General features: G+C 37.0%; 3 protein-coding genes across 3 annotated transcripts; 2 read left to right on the top strand and 1 right to left on the bottom strand.

Moving 5' to 3' along the window:
* Positions 1-269: 269 nt before the first annotated feature.
* LOC140830412 (serine/threonine-protein phosphatase BSL1-like) lies at positions 270-9,150 on the top strand. The gene is made up of 21 exons (XM_073193686.1): positions 270-719; positions 850-910; positions 1,020-1,098; positions 1,187-1,266; positions 1,369-1,463; positions 2,127-2,226; positions 2,938-3,007; positions 3,475-3,576; positions 3,880-3,961; positions 4,139-4,306; positions 5,135-5,324; positions 5,410-5,608; positions 5,689-5,856; positions 5,962-6,200; positions 7,023-7,107; positions 7,202-7,300; positions 7,382-7,581; positions 7,658-7,733; positions 8,024-8,159; positions 8,258-8,397; positions 8,743-9,150. The coding sequence occupies exons 1-21, from the start codon at positions 518-520 to the stop codon at positions 8,824-8,826; spliced, it is 2,655 nt and encodes an 884-aa protein (XP_073049787.1). The 5' UTR covers positions 270-517; the 3' UTR covers positions 8,827-9,150.
* A 1,119-nt stretch (positions 9,151-10,269) lies between these two features.
* LOC140830419 (U1 small nuclear ribonucleoprotein C-like) lies at positions 10,270-13,025 on the top strand. Its single transcript, XM_073193697.1, has 6 exons — positions 10,270-10,382; positions 10,517-10,553; positions 10,670-10,712; positions 11,696-11,737; positions 11,867-12,104; positions 12,372-13,025. Exons 2-6 carry the CDS (start codon positions 10,546-10,548, stop codon positions 12,623-12,625), a joined length of 585 nt encoding a protein of 194 aa, XP_073049798.1. The 5' UTR covers positions 10,270-10,382; positions 10,517-10,545; the 3' UTR covers positions 12,626-13,025.
* Positions 13,026-15,267: 2,242 nt separating this feature from the next.
* On the bottom strand, positions 15,268-17,835 carry LOC140830420 (protein NETWORKED 3A-like). The gene is made up of 3 exons (XM_073193698.1): positions 17,545-17,835; positions 16,947-17,055; positions 15,268-16,095 (listed from the first exon to the last, which is right to left on the bottom strand). The coding sequence occupies exons 2-3, from the start codon at positions 17,044-17,046 to the stop codon at positions 15,413-15,415; spliced, it is 783 nt and encodes a 260-aa protein (XP_073049799.1). The 5' UTR covers positions 17,047-17,055; positions 17,545-17,835; the 3' UTR covers positions 15,268-15,412.
* Between the last annotated feature and the right edge of the window lie 7,567 nt (positions 17,836-25,402).

The raw sequence follows: 25,402 nt of genomic DNA on the forward strand, positions 1-25,402 counted from the left end.
AAAGAAAAGTTATATATTATTGGAAAAAAGAAGTAAAAGTTGTGCATAAGAAATAATTTTAACTAAAGAATTTTGATACACATTTAATGTTTTAAAAATTATTATTGAAGTAAATAATAAATTTTTTAAAAACTTTGATTTATTAAAAGTATATTATTAATTTATTCCACGAGATATTTCTTTTGGATAAAACTTAAAATATTTTAGAATGACAATGCTTACATATAATAATGCCTAAATTCATCACTTGAAATTCTAAATACCATTTCTTTGTTCGATATGTAATCCATAAAAACCACTGAAAAATCCCATTTTCATTTCTACACTGGCATCCACTTCCGGAGCAAAAGGCTCCACCAACTTCTGAATCCCACTCTGTATTTCTTGAAGAATCATTTCTAAGTTGTTTGATTCCTTTTCTGAAGTTTTTCGTCGAAATCTTTGCCGATTTGGAGAAATTAAGGTCCAATTGTTGTTGAGATTTCGAGCAACTTTTCTGCGAGTGGTGTGTTTTTGAATGGGATCCAAGCCGTGGCTGTATCCGGCTCCCATCTACCGACCCTTAGAAACTTACTGGGATAATGATGAAGACGCGCCTGGGCCGCGTTGTGGACACACGCTCACTGCCGTAGCTGCCACGAAGACTCATGGTCCTTGCCTCATCCTATTCGGAGGCTCTACCGCCGTCGAGGACGGCAATGGAGGCGCCGCTGGCATCCGTAATTTCATATCTGCCTTTGTTTGTTCCTGTTCACTATTGGATCTTCAACATTTGAATTCTGGGATTTGTTGAGTGTGGTCTTTTTTTATTTTATTTTATTTTTTGTTTTTATCATTTGGCCTTTTCAGGTTTAGCTGGAGTGACGAATTCAATTCATTCTTATGATGTACTAACTAGGAAATGGACCAGGCATTTCTTCAGTCTTAAAAATTCTACTGTTTGCCACTTAGATTCGATTGGTGAACGCTCATTATTTTGCTTTTATTTTCTTGTCAACTTCACCGAATCATTGAAGCAGACTTCGGCCTGCCGGAGAACCACCTTCGCCTAGGGCTGCACATGCAGCTGCTGCTGTAGGCACAATGGTTGTGTTTCAGGTAATTAGCGTGCTCTTGAATCAAATATGGAGTAAATATTTGGTTTTGTTGTTTTAAGTAATCAGATGGATGAATGCTGTTTTCCTAGGGCGGGATAGGCCCTGCCGGACATTCAACTGATGACCTATATGTTCTGGACATGGCGAATGACAAGTTCAAGTGGCATCGGTATGCTCCTAGAAATTGCATTGCATATCCTTGTTTCTTTTTGCGGTATCAATATTTTTGCTAATTTTCAACTTGACTGTGTTTTTTGTTTTTGGAGCTCAGGGTTGTAGTTCAAGGGCAAGGCCCAGGGCCTAGATATGGTCATGCCATGGACTTAGTTGCACAAAGATACCTTGTTACTGTTAGTGGCAATGATGGTGAGAGTAATTCTTATCTCTCTGTTTTATTTTAATGACCAATGCTTTTATTTACAAGTGGAGGCCGGAGGGTATCATGTGAAGTATTGTTTTGAAATTGATTACGACGTTGGTTGTATGTAACGACCAAAGAAAGTAGAGTCTTTTTAAGTTGAAGATTCAATAGAAGTCTTGATCACATTTTTGACGTTTATGATGACAGCTGTAAGTACTGGAGATGTGTTATATTTGCGTGAAAGTAGTCTATTACTTGTGCCACAACTTCAATTTATGGAGACAAAAGGATGTTTCTCCCTAGAGCTTTTATTTTACCCCGGAATTGCAGCCCCACGCTTTCTTCATTAAACTTCAATTGTTATGCGGGACAATTTGTTTTATATTTGGGCCTTTGTAGGAGAGACGGTTTGGTTAACTGTACTTGAACTGAATTCGAGAAGTAAACAGTGTCAACTCCCAAATGGCCCTCTTGGTGCTATTGCAATAACTTGCTTTCTATTTTATCATAGAATACTGGTTTGGGTTGGAAAATTTCTATAGCTGATTGAGTAGCTGCTTCTCTGCCTCATCAATAGGAGTGTGTGACTAATTTTTTTTTTATAAATTCACATTTATGATATTGGTGACTTGTACTTGGCCCTAATTGAGAGAAATGATTTTCTGCAGGTAAAAGAGTGCTATCAGATGCTTGGGCTTTGGATACTGCACAGAAACCGTATGCATGGCAGAAGCTTAATCCAGAAGGTGACAAACCTTCTGCTAGAATGTGAGCGACATTGACCATTTTAATTAGGACAGTTAATTTTTTTGAGATTACTTCCCAGACTCGCCAAGCAGAAGCATGTTCCCCATAGGGAGCTATTTTCTTTGTCATTGGACTTCGTTTTTGGATAATGTCATAAGTTTCATAAGAAAAAAATAATCTTTTTTATCCTGATAACCGCTATGCTGAGTTCGCTCATTTTTCGCATGTGAGATGGAATCATTCTTGTTCTATAAAGATGGCAACTATCCTCATCGCTATGAAAGGCTGCATTCAAACTGATTTGCTACCATACTAATTAGTCAAAGTCAATTGGTTCTATACTTCCAGTTCCTTAGACGAAGTTGATTTGTTTAATTTTGTTGAAGCATGGATTTTTCTTTGTGTATGCAATTTCTCTTTCAGATAGATTCGAGTAGTCTATAGACCAGCCTTTCTCCCTTACCCAAAATTTATCTTTTTGTTTTGTCCTTGTGTTGGTGCATCTTTTTCTCCTTCTCAGTGTAAGAACTTGATCACTGATGTTGGTTAATGATATCCCACTTTCTCAATCTTACTTTAAGAATTCACACATGGCGGTGTGAATGCTCGAGTGCTCTTGAGAAAATATGCATCATGAAATCCATTGCTTGAGAGTCCTGAAATTTTGCGTCCTTCAAAATTTTCGTTTGTTCGTTACACTTTGATGAAAGAGTTATATGGGCATTTTTGCAGGTATGCAACGGCTAGTGCCCGGTCTGATGGCATGCTTTTGCTTTGTGGTGGAAGAGACAGTTCAGGCATGGTATGATTTACCTCTCCCGTGGAGTTCAAATATTTAAGGATGACCTGTATTTTGGGTAGCAATTGATCTTGTAATGCGAAAGGGACTCCAATTAAGCTTCTAGATTCTTCAAAGTGAAATGTTTCTTGTCAGTGGATGTACTGATTTGTTTCCCTCTTTGATTTGTCTTGGACTTGATTCTTGAACTTGATTATAAGATGCTTACCATTTGTTTTGTAAAGTTCATATAAAGTAAAGCTAATGATGCAAGGGATGCCATGATATGGGATATTTATGTATTAAGTTAAGCTTATAAAACTATCTTATTCATTTGATATTGCTTCTTTGATAAGCTTACTCTGTTGAATGATTTGCAATTAATTATTTGCCTCGCCCTTTTTCATACACTTTGAACTATTTCAGTTGGGGCCATCTTTAGGGAATGTCTTGATTAATGAAATTATTTGACGTTGCGCTCCCTTCTGTAGCCACTAGCTGATGCCTATGGATTACTCATGCATCGGAATGGCCAGTGGGAGTGGACTCTTGCACCAGGAGTGTCACCTTCACCAAGATATCAGCATGCTGCAGTAAGTGGTAGATTCAAAGATTGATTACATCCGCAGCGGTTGCCTAAATTTGTTTTCTTATTATCCCGGTGAAGTATTTGTGTTTCCTACACTTTGGTTGTTTTTCTTTGCATCCAAGGGTATATATTTAAATCAAGATGGTGTTTTTTGAATTATCTTGATATATTGCCTCTCTCTACAATGAATGTGGAATGTGATTAATCATGAATTTTTTTTTCTTATATTGGGGTTGGGAGTCTCTTTTCTCTTTGCTGTGTGTGTGCTCTTCAAGAATTTCAGTGTTTGTCAATTGTCATCTATCAGGTTTTTGTTGGAGCGAGATTGCATGTGACTGGTGGCGCAATTAGGGGCGGACGAGCAGTTGAAGGTGAAGGAGCAATCGCAGGTAACTTCTTATAGTTGTTTTACCGGTTCAATATTTTGGATTCATTGAAGAATTTTCTTCCAATTTTTGTCTTTTTAGACCTTGATGTACCCAGCACAGGATGTGATGAATTATACTTATCTTTTCTGGGCGATATCAATATCCAAATAACATATTGTATGTTGTTTCCTTCTCAAGTACTGGATACTGCAGCAGGAGTCTGGCTGGACAGAAATGGACTGGTTACTTCACGTGGCAACAAAGGGCAAACCGATTCTGATCTCTCTTTGGAGTCTATGCGTCGATGTCGTCATGCAGCAGCATCTGTTGGTATCCGGATTTATATTTTTGGGGGTTTAAAAGGAGGTAAAGTATCCATTACCAAGCATAATCGTATCTTCTTTTCACTTCTTTAGCTTCATAAAGAATCCCCTTGAATTTTGACAATAGTATACATGTAGATGAATTTCATCATGGCCATGTTGTAGGTTGCAACTTACATCTCTCTGAGAGTGATTTGTTCTTGAATTCTTTGCCCAAAGAATAAAATAATATGAGAGTTTAATTGAACAAGTGAAAGACATGAAATATGAGAAACAGGCAAAGTAGCACATGATTAGCCGCAATCGTATCTCATATGTCATAAATGTTTTTGCGTGGTGTATGTGAATATAACAATGTCTTTTGCTGGCTCCGAGTCGCTCTGAATTCCTATGGACTCAGTCCCTCACTTTTCACAGCAGTAGGAAGGCATAGTCACATGCTGAAATGATTGCTTTGAGGTCTTTATTTTCTGTTTCTGGCTGGATTTTACTAAATCTCATATTATTTAAGTTTAAGATGACTTCTTATTTTCTACACTCTAATTTTCTGTCTCTTTATTTTCAATCTGCCAACATTCTAAACTGAATACTCACAAGACCTGTTTGAACCAGCTCTAAAGCAACACCAATTGTTAAGTTGCTGCCTGAGTTATTTTCTTTTGTTTGTAAACATGGTTGTGAATTAAACCTTAGCTATTGAAATGATTAATGAATGAAATGTTGAATGCTTGCTCAACTGTTCTGATTTTGTGTTTATGAATGCCAGTAACAATTAATGATTTAAATAATTAACAAATTTCGCTAGTCTGAATATTCTGTTTTCTAATTTTTGTTGCTGCTACTCTAAAGGTTTTAACTTTTTGTGTTGCAGAATTTTTGTTAGATGACTTTTTGGTCGCAGAAAACTCAGAGTCTCAATCTGACATCAATTCCCAAGTTTCACCATCAGAGAGAGACTTCACAATTCCTAGTCCAAGATCAAACACTTCTAATATGTCGTCATATTCTCCTACTTCACCATCAGATGGAGGAGTTGAAATGCCTTTATCTGGCGGTTTAAGGTATGATATCTATGCTTCTCTTTTAATTCTGTGTGCTTCATTGTTCATCGCTTTAAAATGATGAAATCATTTGTCCCCGTTATAGCATGGATAAAAAATCAATGGATAAACTCACCGAGGCATCTGCTGCTGAAGCTGAGGTTGCTAATGCCGTTTGGCAAGCAGCGCAGGCAGCATCGGCGACCCCTGAAGAAACATCAGTGTCAGATGATAATTCACAAGCTGCTGAAACCACTTCTGAGGGTAGTGACACAGAGGCGGATGTTCGACTTCACTCCAGAGCGGTGGAATTCTACTCCTTTAAGTTTGTGGTGAGAAATGTGTATTAAATCTGTCATTTAAGATACCTCTTTCCGTATTACAGGTTGTAGTTGCAAAAGAGAATGTGGGGAGCTTGGGGGGAATGGTTCGACAGTTGTCGTTGGATCAGTTCGAAAATGAGAGCAGACGAATGATTCCATTTCATAATGATGTCTCAAATCCGACAAAAAAGTTTACAAGGCAGAGATCACCTCAAGGCTTGCATAAGAAGGTAAGTTTTTGTATATATTATATGCTTATAAAGACAAAAGGATGAAGTACTGGAAATTGAAACTGACATTTGGTTGAATAATTCTTTTTTCGTTTTTGTGTGCAGATCATATCAAGTTTGCTCAGGCCTCGAAATTGGAAGCCTCCCATCAACAGAAAATTCTTTCTGGATTCCTATGAAATTGGTGAACTTTGTTACGCTGCTGAGCAGATCTTCATGCATGAGCCAACAGTTCTTCAACTGAAAGCACCTATCAAATTGTTTGGCGATCTTCATGGACAGTTTGGTGATCTGATGCGGCTGTTTGATGAGTATGGCTATCCTTCCACTGCAGGAGACATAACGTAAGTTTTTACCATCTTGTGAAGTAGGGTTAAAGTGTATTTTGGGCCTGTGTTTTTGATAAATGGCTAAAAACCTCCATTAGAAAATAAGAATACACTTAAAGTTCTCTGTAATTTTAAAATTGTTGGAAAAGACATCCTAAATAATTGGTGGATAGGGGCCTATTTGTTCTTCTTAGGGGGTTTCTGGCCACTTAAAAAAGTAGGGGGTCAACTGCATTTTTCCCTGTGAAATAGTTAGTATCAACTGCTGACAATACAATTCTACTTGGAGAATATACTTTTACAATTTATCTGAAAGATAACCTCAGACAGATTTCTCAAGTTTCTCTGCTGTCTGCTGTCGTGGTTGCATCAAATAGGAGGCATAGCGATGGGATAAATAAATGCTTGATAGTGAACTTCAGAATTTTAGAACCCAATAATTTTTGTGAAGATAGTTTGACTTCTAGTCTTGCCTAGATATTACTTTCGTAACGTTTCTCATTTAGCCATTATTTTGTTTTGCTTGCGAGTATGGGTTTCAGTGACCACATCCAAATGAGTTCGTTGATTTTTCATAAGTTCTTAAAGGTTCAACACATGCCAGTGGAATGTTTTAGTCATTATATATGTTGCTCACCTTTCCGAGTTAAGGAAGATATGACCCTAATTCTGTTGTGGATTTAATTGAAGTTCGTATGTTAATGGCAAGCAAGTGTAATCATGAATTTCTTTTGCGGGTGATACCTCGATAAGCTTTCGACATTCTTTGGGTGCTGCATGAACGACGAGTGTTGAGTTTCATGTAAACTCTTTTCACCCTTGTTTTTATCATTTCAGTTATATTGACTATTTGTTTCTGGGAGATTATGTCGATCGAGGGCAGCACAGCTTAGAGACCATCACTTTACTTCTTGCTCTCAAGGCTAGCTTCTTAACTAAAGGAACAGTGTTTTTTTTTAAAAATATGAACGCGGCTTTCTATTTGTGCTAATAGTCTTTTCATTATGGAACCTCAGATTGAGTACCCAGAGAATGTTCACTTGATACGTGGGAACCATGAAGCTGCTGATATCAATGCACTTTTTGGTTTTCGCATCGAATGCATTGAAAGAATGGTATTGCTTTTATAAGTATGCAAATATAGTTACCTACTCAGATTGAGTTCCTAATTGCTGGTATTATTAACATTCGTACAGGGAGAAAATGATGGTATCTGGGCTTGGGCGCGTTTTAATCAGTTGTTTAATTACCTTCCACTTGCTGCATTAATAGAAAAGAAAATTATCTGCATGCACGGTGGCATCGGGAGGTCAATAAATTCCGTAGAACAGATAGAAAAACTAGAGAGGCCCATAACAATGGATGCTGGATCGATTGTGCTGATGGATTTGTTATGGTGTGTCACGTGTGCTCCATATTCTGCAAGTTGACTCGTATTCAATGCCATCTCATTCCTTTCATTTTTAATTCAGGTCCGACCCCACGGAAAATGATAGTGTGGAGGGTTTGAGACCAAATGCAAGAGGGCCTGGCCTCGTCACTTTTGGGGTATGCATTTCTTGAACCATCTCACGATATTAGGATTAATATGGTGGTTTATGCGCACATACTTGAAAACAAATTGAAATTTTACATAAAAATTTCTAATCGCCCTTTCACTGACTCGTCTCGCTTACCTTCTCCTGATTTCCTGGGTCCTCCCTGCCAACTCAATGCTTCTTCAATCATATCACAAGTTACTGGATGAGTGACTAAATATTGATCAGTTCCTCTTTGAGTATTTCCTAAGTAAAATGATAAGATTCCATGCTTACTCACAGCCTTGTTGTTCCCTTCAGCCTGATCGGGTGACAGAATTCTGTAAGAAGAACAAATTGCAACTTATCATAAGAGCTCATGAATGTGTTATGGATGGATTTGAACGATTCGCACAGGGGCAGTTGATCACTCTTTTTTCCGCTACCAACTATTGTGGTATGATGTTTTTCAGAACTACAATTAGTCCACATTATTTTACCTTTTTAGATCCAAAAAAATCTAATCAAGTTAGAGCACTCTTACATGCATTAAAGGAACGGCAAACAATGCCGGGGCAATATTGGTTGTCGGCAGAGGATTGGTCATCGTTCCAAAATTGATCCACCCCCTGCCGCCTCCGATCCAATCTCCAGAGACGTCTCCTGAACGTTTGAAAGAGGAAACATGGATGCAGGTAATGTTGTACTTGTTTCTCTGGCTCATACTAGGCAGATCCAAGCAAAACTACATCCGCCACAAAATTAGTTACTCAAAGTAAATAAATTTTAAATGTTTCATTATGGGGGGAACTTGAAATTCATCTTCATTAACATAAAACAATATATAAACATGCAATGAATGTATTGAAGTTTATATTATTGGTTCTCTAAAGCTATGGATTTGAAATTCATCGATTCAAAATATAACAAATATAACATTAGGAAATGTTTGCAACCTATATTCTCATCTTTGATTGTTCTTCCCGGTATCCTGTTCTTTCCTTTGAAGAATTCTTATACTGTATATGGTGTATTTTTAGGAGCTCAACATTCAAAGACCACCTACTCCTACAAGGGGTCGTCCACAACCCAACCATGATCGAAGTTCACTTGCCTACATATGATACGAATATTCAACTGATGAGTAGTGCGTGATTATTCGTTCACCTTATGGTTTTTCACAAGGGTTGTTTTAGGCGTACACAGATTGACGACCGCAATCAATGGCCGGAAATGATAGAAGAGAGCGTCACATGTGAAGATTGTCGGAACCTATGTTCTACGTAGAAAATTTTACAACAATTTTTAGTATCGGTCATAGAAAGATGGATTCATAGATCTGTATAGAGTTGATTATAAAGGGGTGTATTAATATGATAAATTAAAAACGATAGCTTAACGTATGTTATTTAAGGTAACATGTTATTTAAGGAAATATGTTACATTAATGACTTGCTTTGAAAAACAGTCGATTTCTCGCACTCTCGACCGCGTCGATCCCTGAATGGTAGTTCATCTGTGGCCTTCAACCACCTCAACCTCAACCTCTTCCCAGCCACCATGTGAACGGCACAAATCACATTTCAGCTAGGCTGTTCCTAGCAGGCACCACATGCAAAATTTCGCATTTAGCCTGAGCAAATCGTGCCCTCAGTCTAGAAACCATGCACTAGGATTCAATCCGTGCCTCAGAAAATGAAGCCAACAAATTAGAGCAGTCAGGAGCTTGAAAGGTTAGGGAGTCTATCTTAGGCGGGAATTCTCTTACCATTGCTTCCAGATAAATGTGCATAATATCTTCACCGAGTTGGAAGCGGAAAAAGTTTCTTAAAAGTCAAATATTTGTGTGAGACGATCTCACGGATCGTATTTGTGAGACGGATCTCTTATTTGAGTCATCCATGAAAAAATATTATTTTTTATGCTAAGACTATTACTTTTTATTGTGAATATCGGTAGGGTTGACCCGTCTCACAAATTAAGATCCGTGAGACGGTCTCACATGAGACCCACTCTTCTTAAAATCCCACAGCACCCGCATTGAACCAAGTCTTTTTTCAGCCTGATCAAAAGTAGTGCCGGTAATTTCCATTGGATGAAGAATCTTGGAAAAACAGTCTAAGAGGTCAAAAAAATCATTATACGTTATTATTTTGTTGACCACGTTCATTAATAATATGAAAATAAAGGAATTTTGGTATACAATAAGATTTTATAAAGAACATAAATCAAAAAATTATTAGAGCTAGACTGTGTTAAAAAAAAATAGTTTTACTTATAAAAAAATACTGTTCGAAATGATGATGCAATTCTAAAATGTATAATTTCACATTAATACTCACGTTAAAAAATGACTAAAATTAGAAGATATCGAACTATGACCAAAATTTCATAATATGTATGTTACCAAAATAAACTAATATGGTACCGATATCATAGTGTGCTTTAATAGATTTCAAGTCATATTACGTACAACCTGGATCCGACCCACGAACAGGCCCGAACTGGATCGGATATTCATCTAACCCATCATCTTTATTATATTTGAAAAAAGCGTGATTCTTTATCAGCGCTTCTACTCCGAATTTTGACGCTCGACACTCCCTGATATTCAATCCTCCCGCTAGGGTTTTCCTCTGCTTCAGCTTCTCCTCAGTTTCAAAGAGCTGCTATTTGATTTGTAAGCCAACAAGATTTTTTTTATCAGAATCGTTTAATGGCGTGCATGAAAGAATTTTCTCCTGCTGATTTGAAGTTGTTTTCGCATGATCTAGGATTATATGTTGTCTGACCATTTTGTTCAAATGATCGCAGGATTTATTTTCGCTTAGCTTAATCACGCAATGCCCAGGTAAATTGTTTGTCTAATTATTATTTTTCCTTTAATTGGTTGAACATGGTTTTTCTTGAGTGGCTTTTGGTTTTTTTTCCTTCCAAATTTAGTTATATTTTTCCTCTTTCTCTCAGGTATTATTGTGACTATTGCGACACATACCTCACGCATGATTCTGTGGGTTACCTTTCTCCCTTCTTATGTAAATTATTTTCAGCTACTTTTAAGAGCTTTTTACTGCCATTAGAATAATTTTTATGGAAAATTATTGAAATAGTTTCATACATGTTGTAATTGTGCACTTAACTAAGAACATCAGAATTCATGTTTGTAATTCATCGGCTGCTTGGGTTCACTACTTTTACTCCCTAAGTTGAGCAGCAAACTGTGTTCATTAGCTGAGAAAGAAAGGTTAGGAGATTGGATAAATTTTGATGCTATATCTCTGTTAACTGTGCAAAATTTTTGGGTTATCCATTATCAGTAAGGTTCTGTGAAGTTAACCCGACTCAAATGCATTCAATAAAATGTAATAGCGTGAGTAGATTTCATTCACACGAGGAGGATTGAAATTATTTTGCTAAAAATACAAAATAATAAAAATAAAATAAGGGGTTTTTCGATTGAAGTCCTAACAATAAAATAAAAACTAAACGTTTAACAATAAATCAATTATAATTAAAATTACTAAACAGTCGGTAGAAACTAACCCTGGTTTTGATCGATTTCACGCTTAGAATTTATTAACTTGATGGTAGATGAATCAATATCGATTTATATTTCAATATCTATCATTGTAAATTTAATTCATATTTTACCTTCTTTTTTGTTTAATAGAAAGTAGAAACACGCTCTCTAATTATCCATCATCATTAGATAATTTCATACAAGTCATAAACATATACTTTAATTATAACATTAAAACTAACAAGAATAATGAAGCTAAATAGTACAAACATAAGCTGTTGCGTTTAATCTTGTCAATTGTTTTCTCTAAGAGTTAATCAATTCAAAATTAGAAATTATTAATCTTAGTTGCTTCACAAACTAGAGATCAAAGAATTACGGATTTATATATTATTTAACATAAGATTAATTTTTCATGTTCTTTAAGTCCTCTTTTTTTAATTTGTATTGAACATTATTGGATGTCACTGCAGCCTTCAGTTAGAAAACAGCATAATGCCGGATACAAACACAAGGTATTTTTCTCCTTTGTCTTCCTCTAGCTCTTGTTCCTTTCTTTAGGCCTGTAGGTAATGTGTGCGATAAATTTTACTTCTTAAGTGAGCAGGCAAATGTGCGATAAATTTTACTTCTTAACTGAGCAGGCAAATGTGCGAAGTTATTATCAACAATATGAGGCACAACTAAATCAAAGTTTAATAGATCAAAAAGTAAAGGAACATCTTGGAGCGTTTAGGCCTCCTGTTGCTCCTTATAATCAACTGAGGCCTGGCATGCCACTTCTACCCTCTCCACTTCCAGGCGGAGTGTTCCCAGCGGGTGCCATGTTAGTACCAGGAATGAGGCCTCCAGTTTTGCCAAGACCAATGTCCGGTCCTCCAGGTATTTTAAACTACCAATACCATTCAGTATTTTTTCTTGCCGGAGTTTGTTTCGTACTTGCATTTGCTTGTTTTTTATGTTCGGGGCACTGTTCCTTGGAATCAGGTCTTTAATGAGTTCTAGCTTTTCTGTCAGTGGCGAGTTTCTATATTGTAGCACTAGTAAAATTGTGTTGTATCAGATGCTTTGCTAGCTAAGAGAAGCTATTCATTTTCTCATCACATGCTTAATCTTAGACTTTGATAGCAACTGTTTTTAATGTCCCAGGTTATATGCATGGTCATCCTATGCCACAGGTGTTACTTCCCTCTGGTGCCCACTTGCCTGGTCAAGTGGATGGTCTTCAAAGGCCCTTCACTGCTGCTCCTCCATTGGTTCCGGGAAGTGCTGGGACCCCTGCTACTGGTGCCCCACCAATGTTTCCACCACCCCCGATGTACCAAGGGAATACTCCACTGCCGACCACGGGAGGCAGTGAGGGTTCTAATATGAACGGTCAAGCATCCGAGGTCGATCATTAGTTTAACCAGTCCTGTATTATTTGTTACATTTTGTGGGAGTATTTCTTTTTTCTTCTTTTTTTTTTTTTTGTTTTTTTTTTTTTGAGAGGGTTGTGGGAGTGTTTCTGTGAGCAATTTTTTAAGCACGGGATTTTCTTGTCCAGAAAGATTGTTTATGCTCTCTTGAAGCTAAGAAGCAAATTGCTTGGTAGAGAGGTTATTTAACGGATGACCTTCCCTTTAAATTGGTCCTGGATCTTTGCCAAAAAAGAAAAGTCAATTAGAGCAGCCACTACAATTTTATATTTCAGATGTTTATTAAGAAAGACGCAACTGAAGCGATATATATGGTACTCTGTAGACTTGGTGCGTTAATCACCCTCGGTATTATTTGGATTATATGGAGATTTTTTTTGGAATATGGATTTTATTAAATGGTGAATTCCATGCATAGCGTGCATATTAATTTGAAAGTAAATCTTTTATGAAACGATATGACGGATCTTTATTCGTAAGACGGTTAATAATGTCCATATTTATGATAAAAATTATTATTTGACATAAAAAATAAATTTTTATGAGTGGTCAAATAGAATATTTATCATACAAAATTGATTTATAAGATCTCCTCACATAATGTTTTGTGTTAATTTGAAGTGATATTGCATCTTAAAGTTGCAGAAAAAAAAACAAAATATAATGTGCTTGTGTTCTACTTGAGGTGTATCACCAAGTTTTATATAGTCCAAGTGACGTCATAGTTGAGTTCCAGACAGTGTCTGAGAAAACCAGCCACTGTGTTATCATTCTCTAATCACTCACTCCAAGTGGCCCAAACAATTTCCCTCGAGATATAATGCATCCAGCCTAATGCTTATAAGGCAATAAATTCCAATCAAATCTGGAATAGATTCTGGTATTGATTAATTTATTTATCCTCTCCACCAAACTTGTACTAAATTTGAACATATTTGTTTTGTTTTGTCCTCTTCAGACTTCAAATTCAACTTGGTTGAATAACGTGCACCAGTTAGTTTTTTAATTGAAAAATTTGAAAGCCCTTTTCTCATTTCAACTAAAGGTCCAATGAATTTTGGTTATTTTCCTAATATAATATACCAAATGATCATAGTTTTAGACACCTCATTCAACATAGACCATGTGATTGGAGTTAGTATTTAACGCCAAGAAAGCCCAAAAAACACTCTCCAAGTTAAACGTTTTAGTAGCAAGTAAGCCAAAAACTCTTCAAATGAAAAATGAACACCAAGAAACAGGTCAAATATTCTTTCAAATTATTCCATCTAGAAATCAAATTGCTTCACCTAGCCAAGAATTTCACGGACTCGTGAATGTCTGCATACGGCCATTTAGGAAAAAGACAGGACCAACCAATTCACTATGCATGTGTTCCCACAAAAAAAAATGCATTTATCTACTCTTGTCGATTTCTCCCACATGTCTGGCTGTTCCAACATGCGTCTCCCCCAGTCACATCCCGCCACCTATCACCTTTGGCCCAATAATTTGCTCACTCTTTTAAACTCTCTGTGTGACATGGTTCCACCCCACAAATCATTCATCCATTCATTTCTTGATAAACACAACTGCATTTATTTCAGTAATCTTGCAAAAAGATTTGATCTTTGAGCCAGAGTAACACGAGGCTACTGAATTTCCTTATCATTACTTAAATGGCTTACTCAATTACACAGTTCTTGATAATTCTTGTTCCCCTTTTCATGGCATTTTCACCATCATTTTCAGTACAGAAAGAACTGCCAGTCTCTACAATTTCTGCAGCACCAGCGTTGTTGCCTGATCCCTTCTCTCCATTAGCTGCGCCACCAGCATTGTCTCCTGATATTACTCCTCTCTTTCCTTCCCCTGGTGGCCCTGCGCTTTCTCCAAGTGACTCTTCACTCCCTATCATACCCTCAAGTCCAAGCCCACCAAATCCTGACGCAATGGAGGCTTCCGGCCCCGAAGTGGCATTCGGTCCAACTGGGACTTTGCCAGATTCTTCAACATTTCGGCTGAGTGTGCAAGGTTTCTTGAATTCGGTGGTGGTTTTGTGTTTTGTGGCATTCGGGTTCATGGCTAGTGTTTCTTGGTGGTGAGGTGTGAAGTTTTTTCTTTTTCTATTTTTTAAAACCCTTTTCGATATATCTACTTATTTGTGTAGATTTTGAATCATTGTTGTTTCCCTGTTTTGTAGTTGTTAGTTAATAGAGTTTGCTAGCGGAAATGGGGTATGAGATGTTCCCCGTTTCACTGATGTGAAAGCATGAACAGATATATCTGCAACGTTCAATATTTTTTTAAAATATTTGTTAAATTTTACAAAATTTCTGCACAATTCACAGACTAGAGACCTTAGCTGAGATAACAATTTTATACATTTTGGGTAAATTATACAATTTTTTACACGATTACAAATAATCTTGAATTCTAGCATATGTCAGTCAGCTGGAGTTTAAAGAGTATCGAACCGACTTAACTTGAGTCTGATTTCAAGGTCGGAAACTTTTGATAAGATCAATGGAATCAATCAGGGGTGATGAAGGTCGAATTCTTGGCGCTCGACTGCAACAAAACTTTATAAACTTTATATAAGATCTATCAAGAAATTGAAGTGATGCTTCACTGATGCAAAACATGAATAGAATGTAAATGAACTTCACACAAAAAAGAATACATATGGCACACACTACATAGTTGATTGCAGTTCCAAAGGAATTCCTAATATCATACATAATGGTTTGGAATTCCTAATATCATACATAATGGTGAACATAAATACGGACACTAAAGAGCGACTATATTAACCGGTGTTTTTGCAAATCCATTGAACAATCTTCCAAGGAAATTGCCTTTTGTGTTCTTGAACTCCATGGAGCATTCTTTCTTGGGAGTAGCTCTAGCAGCAACAATCTTCCTTAGCTTCGTATTCTCCTCCCTAAGTGAATCTATAGCTAGACTTAGCTGCCTGATGACCTCCCTTTTCTCTTCATCCTTCTGACTTAGTTGTTTTGTGTTCAACTCTTTCTCTTCTCTAAGTTTCTCCACTTCTGCCCGCAGACTCATCAGTTCCACGTCCACAGCAACACTCGAAACTTCTTCTGCCTCGGATTCAATATTTTCTTGCACCATTTCTTCTTCTTCTGGATCTTCAACCTCAGATTCATCGGTTTCTTCAGGTCCATACACCTCAGAATAGCTATCGTATGCTTTATCAGTTAGGCTCGATGATTTTTCTAGACGATATTTGGTGAAACATAATGGAGATGACCATGGAGACTGGAGCCGAGTTCCGGATTCAGGTTTTATGGAATCATATCGCTCCGCCAGGGAACGATGGTTACGGTAAAAATCCTCAACCATGCTGATGAGTTCAGGTCTTTTCTTGAAGTACATTTCTGAACGTTGGGCGAAAGAATCCGCGTCTTCTTCAATTAGCTTTAGCATCATTTTAGTTTTCTCGTCTAGCTCTGCAAAAAAAGAACATCATGTTACCGGAAAAATATAAATTCTTTGAAAATGTGAAATGTCAGTAAATTTAGGAAGGGTCTAGATGGTCATCGAAGTGAAAGAAAATGTGAAATGTCAGTAAAATTAGGAAGGGTCTAGATGGTCATCGAAGTGAAAGGTGACATCTACTAACAATATACGGGCCTGTAAATTTCTTCATGGAAGTGCTCTGGGATTTTTTACTCTACGTGAAGAATTTCCAGCTGGTATGGATCACACATTCATCTCTCTGCAGTAATAGCGCATGCCATGACCTGAGCATGATATGATATACGACATGCATTCTAAATCCGCTGGTTACACAGCTTATGAAACGAGGAAATACACGCAGACATGAACTAAGATATGTTCAACAAGGAATACTTGATTAAAATAGCAGGCGGTACTCATAAACTTAATATCCTACTTTTTAATATTCAACAGCCCTGAATTGATCCAAAAACAAAGAAAGATGGTAAAAGATGATGTGAGGAGAACAGCAATTACACTCGTACAGCCAAGAATTGTATTCCGGGTGACAAACGATATTATAGCAGTCGGATTTTAATTCCGGCAGAACAAACCAATCTTGTAGTCACACCCAAAAGAATGCTCCTTTTTCTGCTCATCGATGAAATCTTGGAGAGCAACTATAATAAAGCACAACCAAACATTTCATAGCCATTTCACTTCAATATTCTATCATCACCAAGTTCAAGTGTTTAAAAAAGCCTTAACTTTTAAGCCGGATAAATCAAAATCAACAGTCCTAACGTCATCTAAAAATTAAACGAATGGAACACGACGGGAAAGTTAAAGAGTATGTTTTTACCCGAAAGCGTGGACTGAAGCCACGGGGACCGATTCAGATTAGTCTTGTTGGGACTGTCCAACCACCACCAGTGTGACGACCCCTTGTTCTTCAACTCCATTTTACTTACCTTCGGGGAAAAATAAGTATTTTCCACATAAAAAGAAAGGGCAAAATTTAAAATCACGAGAAAAATCCCAGATTCAAATAAATTTTCTTCTATTCTTGGACTTCTTGTTACTTTTGCGTAGATGAAATTACAAGAAAAATTAATTTATTTCCACATACAGTGAATTCTATAATTAGTAAATACTACGAATTGTGTCACATCGTTAAGAATTCCTGTATGTATCTCACAATAAGCAGCTGAATCCCATTTCTTCCACACAGTTACACATTCACTGCGTGCCAGGGAGAGAGATACATTAAGTGTACACACACACACACACACACACTACACACACAATGAGCAGGACAACAAGCCCAAACAAAGCATGTCTCTTCCATTTCACATAATTTTTGTGTCAAAAAGTTTGGATCTTTTATGCACCAACAGCATATTCACATCCAGAAGAATCGAACAAAGGGAAGATGACGAAGAAAAACACACGGGTCTCACCTGAGACAGGAAAACGACGCCGGAACTCGAACGGTTTCGACTCTCTCTCTCTCTCTCTCTCTCTCTCACATACAGTCAGAAAGGAAAATGCATCTGGTATACTAAAGGCGGAGAGAAGACGATACAAAATTCAAACTCCCATATCCTCGAACCTTGTATACTCTCTCTTCCAAGTTTTCCACCAATAGCCGCCTGCCACGTGCTCCTTCGTTGCTCGAGATTTGAAATTTCTACCTCGGATCCTCAGTAAAAACAGCACATGCACATGCGGCGAAATTTTAAATTTTCGATTTTCTGATTTTGAATCCCAACAAGACAACAGTTGTGATTTTATATGGTCGAAAGGAAAGGGGGGAGCGTATCTTCGTCCATATATGACCAAAAAATAAAAGGTAATGTAACGGTCGAAAATTAGAAAATTCTTTTCTTTAGATAAATAATATTTGTTTTTTTTATATTAATTAAATTTTAATTGGACATGTTATTTTTTTTAATTTAATAATTTGATTTAATTAGTCGAATCGTCCACGCTTCGAATAATGGGAACACTAAATGGAGATGAGCTCTACAACTCATTTAATTATTTAGCTATTACTATTATCTACTATGGTATGGTCTCGCTTGGTTCATAAATTGAAACAAATAGTATAGAATATGATGGATAGTCATATTAAATATATATGGATAATCGTTTGATAAAATGAGTTATTTTGTGTTTGATATAACTATCGAAATTATTCTGACATCATTTTTTATTGGTTTTTCTCTCAATGAAATCTTTTTTACCAACCAACTTCTTTACTAGAAATGTCAGAACAGGCTAACTCGCTACAACCCACCATTAAGTGGGACGAGGGCGGGCAGCCCACCATTAGGCGGGTTAAGAATTTTCCAATCCACTTTGGGTCGCGGTTAGGCGGACTGAACCCACCTATTCCCTCTCCAGCTTCATCAATTATTCTAAAAACATTTGATCCTTCATGGGTAAAGAGAAATGTTTTACTTTATGTGTGTGTCTCTACTTTGGGCGGTATGAAAACGTACATTCAGACATAAATTAATAAATAAACTAAACAAATAAAACCCTGATCTTAATGGTTAGCCCATCTCAACCCGTTGAGCTCGTCTACAAATGAATTGATATTTCATCAATTCAGCCCGTCTATTTTATATGACGTGACGGACTGACCCGACGAACCTAGCTCATTTTTACAGTCACACATTCAACTTTTTTTCTATATCGGAAATTCCTTGTATCATTCTTTGTCTCCCCATAAAATTTAAAAAAATTATTGCTCCTCATTCACATAATACATAAAAAGGGTATGCATTCTCTCATCGTGGATAAGAAGATTGTAAGCAGTCAAACTTGCAGGTATCTAAGTAGAGATGTCAATGGGGCGGGTATGGGGCGGGTTTGGCTAAACCCAAGACCCTCCCCATGAAAAAAACTTTGACCCATTACTCGTCTCACCCCGGTTAAATATTTTTCGGACCCACCACACCTCGAATACGAAATGGGTCCGGGTAGACCCGTGAGACCCGAATTTTTTTAAAATAAAAAAGTAATCTTTCTTCTCACATGACTGAATCATGAAACAGACAAGCCTCTAAATACAACATTGTGGAAAATTAATTCATGTCTTCGACCATGCTTAATAATAACAAACAAAATATTTTCACGACATAAAGAATTACATAAAAAAAAGAGTTACTAGCTCTCTAAAAAAATCTTGACATCCCCAAAAAAAGTCATAACATTATTTAAACAGATCAATATAAAATCAGTGAGTAGACAATATTTAAGTCTACTAAGATGAGGACCAACTATTCTTCCACTACTGCTAAAAGCAGATTCAAATGCAACAGTTGACATAAGAATAGCTAAGATCGTTATAGTTGAGGTGAGCTACTAAAAAAATAAAAATTAATAAAACTAAAACCCTAGAATATTTATATGCACATATATATGGGGTGGGTATTATAGGACCCAGGACCCGCCCCATATCCGGACGTGTAACGCCCCAAAAATTTTAAGGTCCACGCAAATCATGTGCATGCAATTATTAAATTCTTTTGTATTTTTAATTAAATGTTTTAATTGCATGAATTATTTATGTGGTGCATTTTGACATGTTTAAAATATAATTTCTGCATGGTTGCATTAAACTGTATTTTTAAAAGGATATTCAGGTGACGATCGAGGAACGGAGACCAAAGGCTGAAATATGTAAAATGTTTTATTAAATAATTAATTTTAATTATTTAATATAAGGGTGATGGTTTTCTCATATTTTTTAAAACAAGGAATTTTGAGGTGATTTTATGCGCCGAGACTAATTTTTATTGGTGTTGGATTTTCAACTAAAATGCGACGTTTTGAGCAGTCCGGCTATTTAATTCACTAACTATTTTTATGAAAACCATTTTTATGAGTTTATTTAAAGCCTAACTTGCACTAGTGGGCTTAATTAAGAGTTAATAGGCCTTAAGCCTATTAAGTAAAGTAATTAGCATATAAATAACACACAAAACCTAGTCCTTGCACGTAAACTCACGCCGCTCAAGTTTCTGAAAAACAAAAGTTCTCCTCGGCGCTTTCAGCAACTCTCGGCCGTGGGGAAAAAGCTTTTTCCTTCAAAAAGTTTAAGGGAAGGTAGCCTTGGTTCTCTCCGTTCTTCGTCGCCATCGGTATTTCGTGCGTTTACGACGCAAAGGCACGCCTAAATCTTCCTTTGCTCATCCATTACATCATAGTATCGATTTAAATTCTTTGTGCACGAAGAACTTGAAGTTCTATTTCAGAATTTTCGGTTTTTTTACACATTCATGCTATGAACTAATGATTTCTATGAATCAAATCATGTCTTGTTTGTGTTCAGGGACTGCCATGATGTTACATGACGTTTAGGTAAAGTGTTCAAGGTAAATCACAGCCACACTCGCCCACTCACGATCGGCAGAAACCGTAGGAAGCTAGGAAACAAAGTTTAAAGCTGTTGTCATGGGTGTTGGGTTACGGGTTCCATGAGGGAAGGCAAGGCTTGGCCCGGGCTGAGGCCAGGGCTCGGCCAGGGGCTTTTCATGGTCTGGGGAGAGTCCTAGCCAAGCTAGGACTCAGAACTGAAGAGCAGGGAGGAGTCCTTGCATGCAAGGACTCCCACCCGAGAAGTTGCACCCCGCTGTGCAGTCTTTGGGCGATTGGTTCGGGGCTAGGGCTCGGTCCAGGGCTCGGGGGCTGAGCTAGGAAGGTTCACTAGGGTCCCAAGTAAGGGTTCATGGGTTGGGTTCGAGCGGCAAAACACCGGCTGGGCTCACACGATCACGAACACGGAGTTCATGCAAAGTGTGTTCTCGGCCAGCTTATGCAGTGACTTGAGGGCCTCGTTTTTCGGCTTTGGCTGAGGGTTTTTAATGGTTTGATGGTCCAGTAGGTAAGTTTAGGATGTTGGGCAAGTTCTGGTTCGTTATGGTCCGAGGGTAACTCGGAAAAATTAAGAGATGGCTCGGGGTCGAAGTTTAGGTGTCAAAATGAGTTTTAAAATGAAGAAAAGTTGGAAAACGGCTCACGGGGGTCGGATCGTGATCCATAAGGGCTAAAATCATATAAAAAGACTAAATTTTGAATTTAGTAATTTTATATTAAAGTTTGGTATTTTTCGGGATTAAAACACCGTTAAAATAATCAAGAAAAGATAATTGAAAATGTCTATTATTTAAGCTAAGTAAAAGTACGAAAAAATTCATGTAAGCTTAAATAATTATTTGGGACATGTTAGAGTCAAGAAATCAAGAAAAAAGTCAGAAACGTAAAATGTCACGATTAGGGGTAAAACGGTCTTTTTACACCTAAAATTAGTAACGGTCATGGCAGTGCCCTAAATGCTATTTTTGTGATATTATGTTCGTTGTTAAATGCTTACGAAATGTTCATGATTTATTTATGATTTATTTTAAATGTCCATGAAATTTTATGATTAAAATTGACATTTAAAATACATGATCCATGCTTGGTTTCAAAAGAAAATATATTCATGCATGATTTTTATAAGGTGATGAAAACATGAAAAATATTGATGAAAGTGAAGTAATTGTGACAATGAGGATTTGAGGAATTGAGGTTATGATCAAGATAGGCCAAGGCTCAGTTGACGACCCTGTCTCGCTGATGTCCGCGCCGCCCTAGTACTGTGGTTTCATGTAGATGGTACCATCGTCATGTCATGTCATGTCACGTCAGGAAAGTCACAATTAATGATCTGAATTCAATCAAGGAAAAGATAAAGTTATGATCATGAAAAGAATCACGCCATGCTATTATGTCATGTTATCATGTTATGTTATGATCAAGGTAAAGGTAAAGGTGAGGCTCATGTCATGCATATCACGAAAATGTTATTTTACGTAAAAGTATTCTCACTGCTGCATGTGATTTTATATATATTACTCGTTACAAAGATTTGGTGTGTTGAGTCTTTAAACTCACTAGGTATGATGGATGCAGGTGAGGTTGAGGGAGGACTTGACGTATGAGATGACCGGACTGAAGGTGCACACAACCCGAGGACCAGCGCTTCTACTATTTTCCGCACTCGTGATTATGGATTATGATTTTACGTTAAAAGATTTCTAAAATCATTTATTTATGCTTTAGAGTGGTTTTGGAGAGGGGGTATGTTTCACGATTATTGCTTTTTAGGTTTGGTAACTCATGCGATGATTTTATCCTTCATGTCTATTCACTTGATTTTAAAATGCTAGCTAGCGAATGTTCTAGATCGTGGGCAAATATTTTATTAAAATATTTTCATGGGCGGTCCGAATTAAAAAAAAAAAATAATTTCCTAGTACATTTTAAACACAAGAACACGGGACGTTTCAGTTGGTATCAGAGCCAATGGTTCTGTAAAGGGTTGTGCCACCATCAGTGCCGGAAAGATCAGTCGTCAAGCCTCAAAGTTGTAAGTTTAAATGCTTATTATGATTTTATGATGTTACTTACACGTTTACATGATCTATATGTTTGAGCTACATGTGCATACACGTTTTGAAGTGAATGACGTTGGTGTTTAAGGTTGCATGGTAAACGATTTTCTTCCTGCATAGTTGCATGACTTTGTTATGCTAAAAGATTATATGCTTCATGATTTTTATACGTGTTACGTTGCGGAATAAGAAATTATTTTATTTCAACGCATGTTGACATTGATTTTTGGATTTTAGTATTGACCTTCTACTTTTGGGTCATAAGTTAATCGTGAATATTATGAATGCTTTGGAGACACGTAGATTTTTTTTAAGAAAATATTTATGAATCATGGTTACTAGTCGAATAAATTTTTGGGAATTACTCATGAGAAATAATGATTTGAGGATTTGCAATGACTTGGAAATAAGAAAATGTATAAATTGGAATTTTAAGTTTTGATGAGAGGTAAAATTTGTTATAGTCATTGATTTTTGGGTAAATAAGTTTAAATTTATTGAAATTATGTTATGGGAAACCGGTAGAAAGAAATTAAGAATGCCTAAATTTATGGGTTAATCATAGGATTTTGGAAAATTAAGGACCAATTAGGATGATTTTTGAGGAAATTAAGAATTGATTTTGCAAATTTTACGGAATTTGGGGACTAGCTTAGCAATAAGCAATACTTGAATGGGTTAACTGATAAGAATTGAGTTGATTTAGACTTTTAAAAATATTCAAAACCTTGGGTTATCCTGGTTTTAGTATTATAAGAAATTTTAATCAAGCATTAGCGGATGCGTTTGGGATTTTAAGATTTAAATTTTATAAGTTGATGAGTATTTTGGTATAAAATAAGAAAGTAATATACGATAAGTATGACCATCCATCTTTTAACTTTGAGAATTTTAAGAGAAATTGAAATTCGAGGTTAAAATAGTAACATCACTAAGTCATTGTGGGTCTTTTAAGTTACGAATTGAAAATAAGGATTTAGAAGGTAAAATTAATTGGGACCTAGTAGACGTAAGGACTTTCTAGAACATGAGTTTTATCAGAGTAACGCAGTGGAAGCTTGGATTTTTTTTTTGGATACTAGAACTAAGTCTAAACTTTGGGTTATTAAGGATAAACGAATTTCGAGGACGAAATTCAATTTAAGGGGGGAAGATTGTAACGCCCCGAAAATTTTAAGGTCCACGCAAATCATGTGCATGCAATTATTAAATTCTTTTGTATTTTTAATTAAATGTTTTAATTGCATGAATTATTTATGTGGTGCATTTTGACATGTTTAAAATATAATTTCTGCATGGTTGCATTAAACTGTATTTTTAAAAGGATATTCAGGTGACGATCGAGGAACGGAGACCAAAGGCTGAAATATGTAAAATGTTTTATTAAATAATTAATTTTAATTATTTAATATAAGGGTGATGGTTTTCTCATATTTTTTAAAACAAGGAATTTTGAGGTGATTTTATGCGTCGAGACTAATTTTTATTGGTGTTGGATTTTCAACTAAAATGCGACGTTTTGAGCAGTCCGGCTATTTAATTCACTAACTATTTTTATGAAAACCATTTTTATGAGTTTATTTAAAGCCTAACTTGCACTAGTGGGCTTAATTAAGAGTTAATAGGCCTTAAGCCTATTAAGTAAAGTAATTAGCATATAAATAACACACAAAACCTAGTCCTTGCACGTAAACTCACGCCGCTCAAGTTTCTGAAAAACAAAAGTTCTCCTCGGCGCTTTCAGCAACTCTCGGCCGTGGGGAAAAAGCTTTTTCCTTCAAAAAGTTTAAGGGAAGGTAGCCTTGGTTCTCTCCGTTCTTCGTCGCCATCGGTATTTCGTGCGTTTACGACGCAAAGGCACGCCTAAATCTTCCTTTGCTCATCCATTACATCATAGTATCGATTTAAATTCTTTGTGCACGAAGAACTTGAAGTTCTATTTCAGAATTTTCGGTTTTTTTACACATTCATGCTATGAACTAATGATTTCTATGAATCAAATCATGTCTTGTTTGTGTTCAGGGACTGCCATGATGTTACATGACGTTTAGGTAAAGTGTTCAAGGTAAATCACAGCCACACTCGCCCACTCACGATCGGCAGAAACCGTAGGAAGCTAGGAAACAAAGTTTAAAGCTGTTGTCATGGGTGTTGGGTTACGGGTTCCATGAGGGAAGGCAAGGCTTGGCCCGGGCTGAGGCCAGGGCTCGGCCAGGGGCTTTTCATGGTCTGGGGAGAGTCCTAGCCAAGCTAGGACTCAGAACCGAAGAGCAGGGAGGAGTCCTTGCATGCAAGGACTCCCACCCGAGAAGTTGCACCCCGCTGTGCAGTCTTTGGGCGATTGGTTCGGGGCTAGGGCTCGGTCCAGGGCTCGTGGGCTGAGCTAGGAAGATTCACTAGGGTCCCAAGTAAGGGTTCATGGGTTGGGTTCGAGCGGCAAAACACCGGCTGGGCTCACACGATCACGAACACGGAGTTCATGCAAAGTGTGTTCTCGGCCAGCTTATGCAGTGACTTGAGGGCCTCGTTTTTCGGCTTTGGCTGAGGGTTTTTAATGGTTTGATGGTCCAGTAGGTAAGTTTAGGATGTTGGGCAAGTTCTGGTTCGTTATGGTCCGAGGGTAACTCGGCAAAATTAAGAGATGGCTCGGGGTCGAAGTTTAGGTGTCAAAATGAGTTTTAAAATGAAGAAAAGTTGGAAAACGGCTCACGGGGGTCGGGTCGTGATCCATAAGGGCTAAAATCATATAAAAAGACTAAATTTTGAATTTAGTAATTTTATATTAAAGTTTGGTATTTTTCGGGATTAAAACACCGTTAAAATAATCAAGAAAAGATAATTGAAAATGTCTATTATTTAAGCTAAGTAAAAT

Source organism: Primulina eburnea, chromosome 4, assembly GCF_022965805.1.
Source record: "Primulina eburnea isolate SZY01 chromosome 4, ASM2296580v1, whole genome shotgun sequence".
Classification (NCBI taxonomy): domain Eukaryota; kingdom Viridiplantae; phylum Streptophyta; class Magnoliopsida; order Lamiales; family Gesneriaceae; genus Primulina; species Primulina eburnea.

Bases quoted from the DNA above. Each gene is read 5' to 3' on its own strand.
- LOC140830412 (XM_073193686.1), top strand. From the start codon at position 518: ATGGGATCCAAGCCGTGGCTGTATCCGGCTCCCATCTACCGACCCTTA. The intron at 1,099-1,186 runs GTAATTAGCGTG...CTGTTTTCCTAG, and splicing joins GCACAATGGTTGTGTTTCAG to GGCGGGATAGGCCCTGCCGG. The intron at 3,577-3,879 runs GTAAGTGGTAGA...GTCATCTATCAG, and splicing joins CAAGATATCAGCATGCTGCA to GTTTTTGTTGGAGCGAGATT.
- LOC140830420 (XM_073193698.1), bottom strand. From the start codon at position 17,046: ATGGAGTTGAAGAACAAGGGGTCGTCACACTGGTGGTGGTTGGACAGT. The intron at 16,096-16,946 runs GTAAAAACATAC...CTTTTTTTGCAG, and splicing joins GCTTCAGTCCACGCTTTCGG to AGCTAGACGAGAAAACTAAA.
- LOC140830419 (XM_073193697.1), top strand. The intron at 10,713-11,695 runs GTGGGTTACCTT...ATGTCACTGCAG, and splicing joins CATACCTCACGCATGATTCT to CCTTCAGTTAGAAAACAGCA. The intron at 12,105-12,371 runs GTATTTTAAACT...TTAATGTCCCAG, and splicing joins ACCAATGTCCGGTCCTCCAG to GTTATATGCATGGTCATCCT.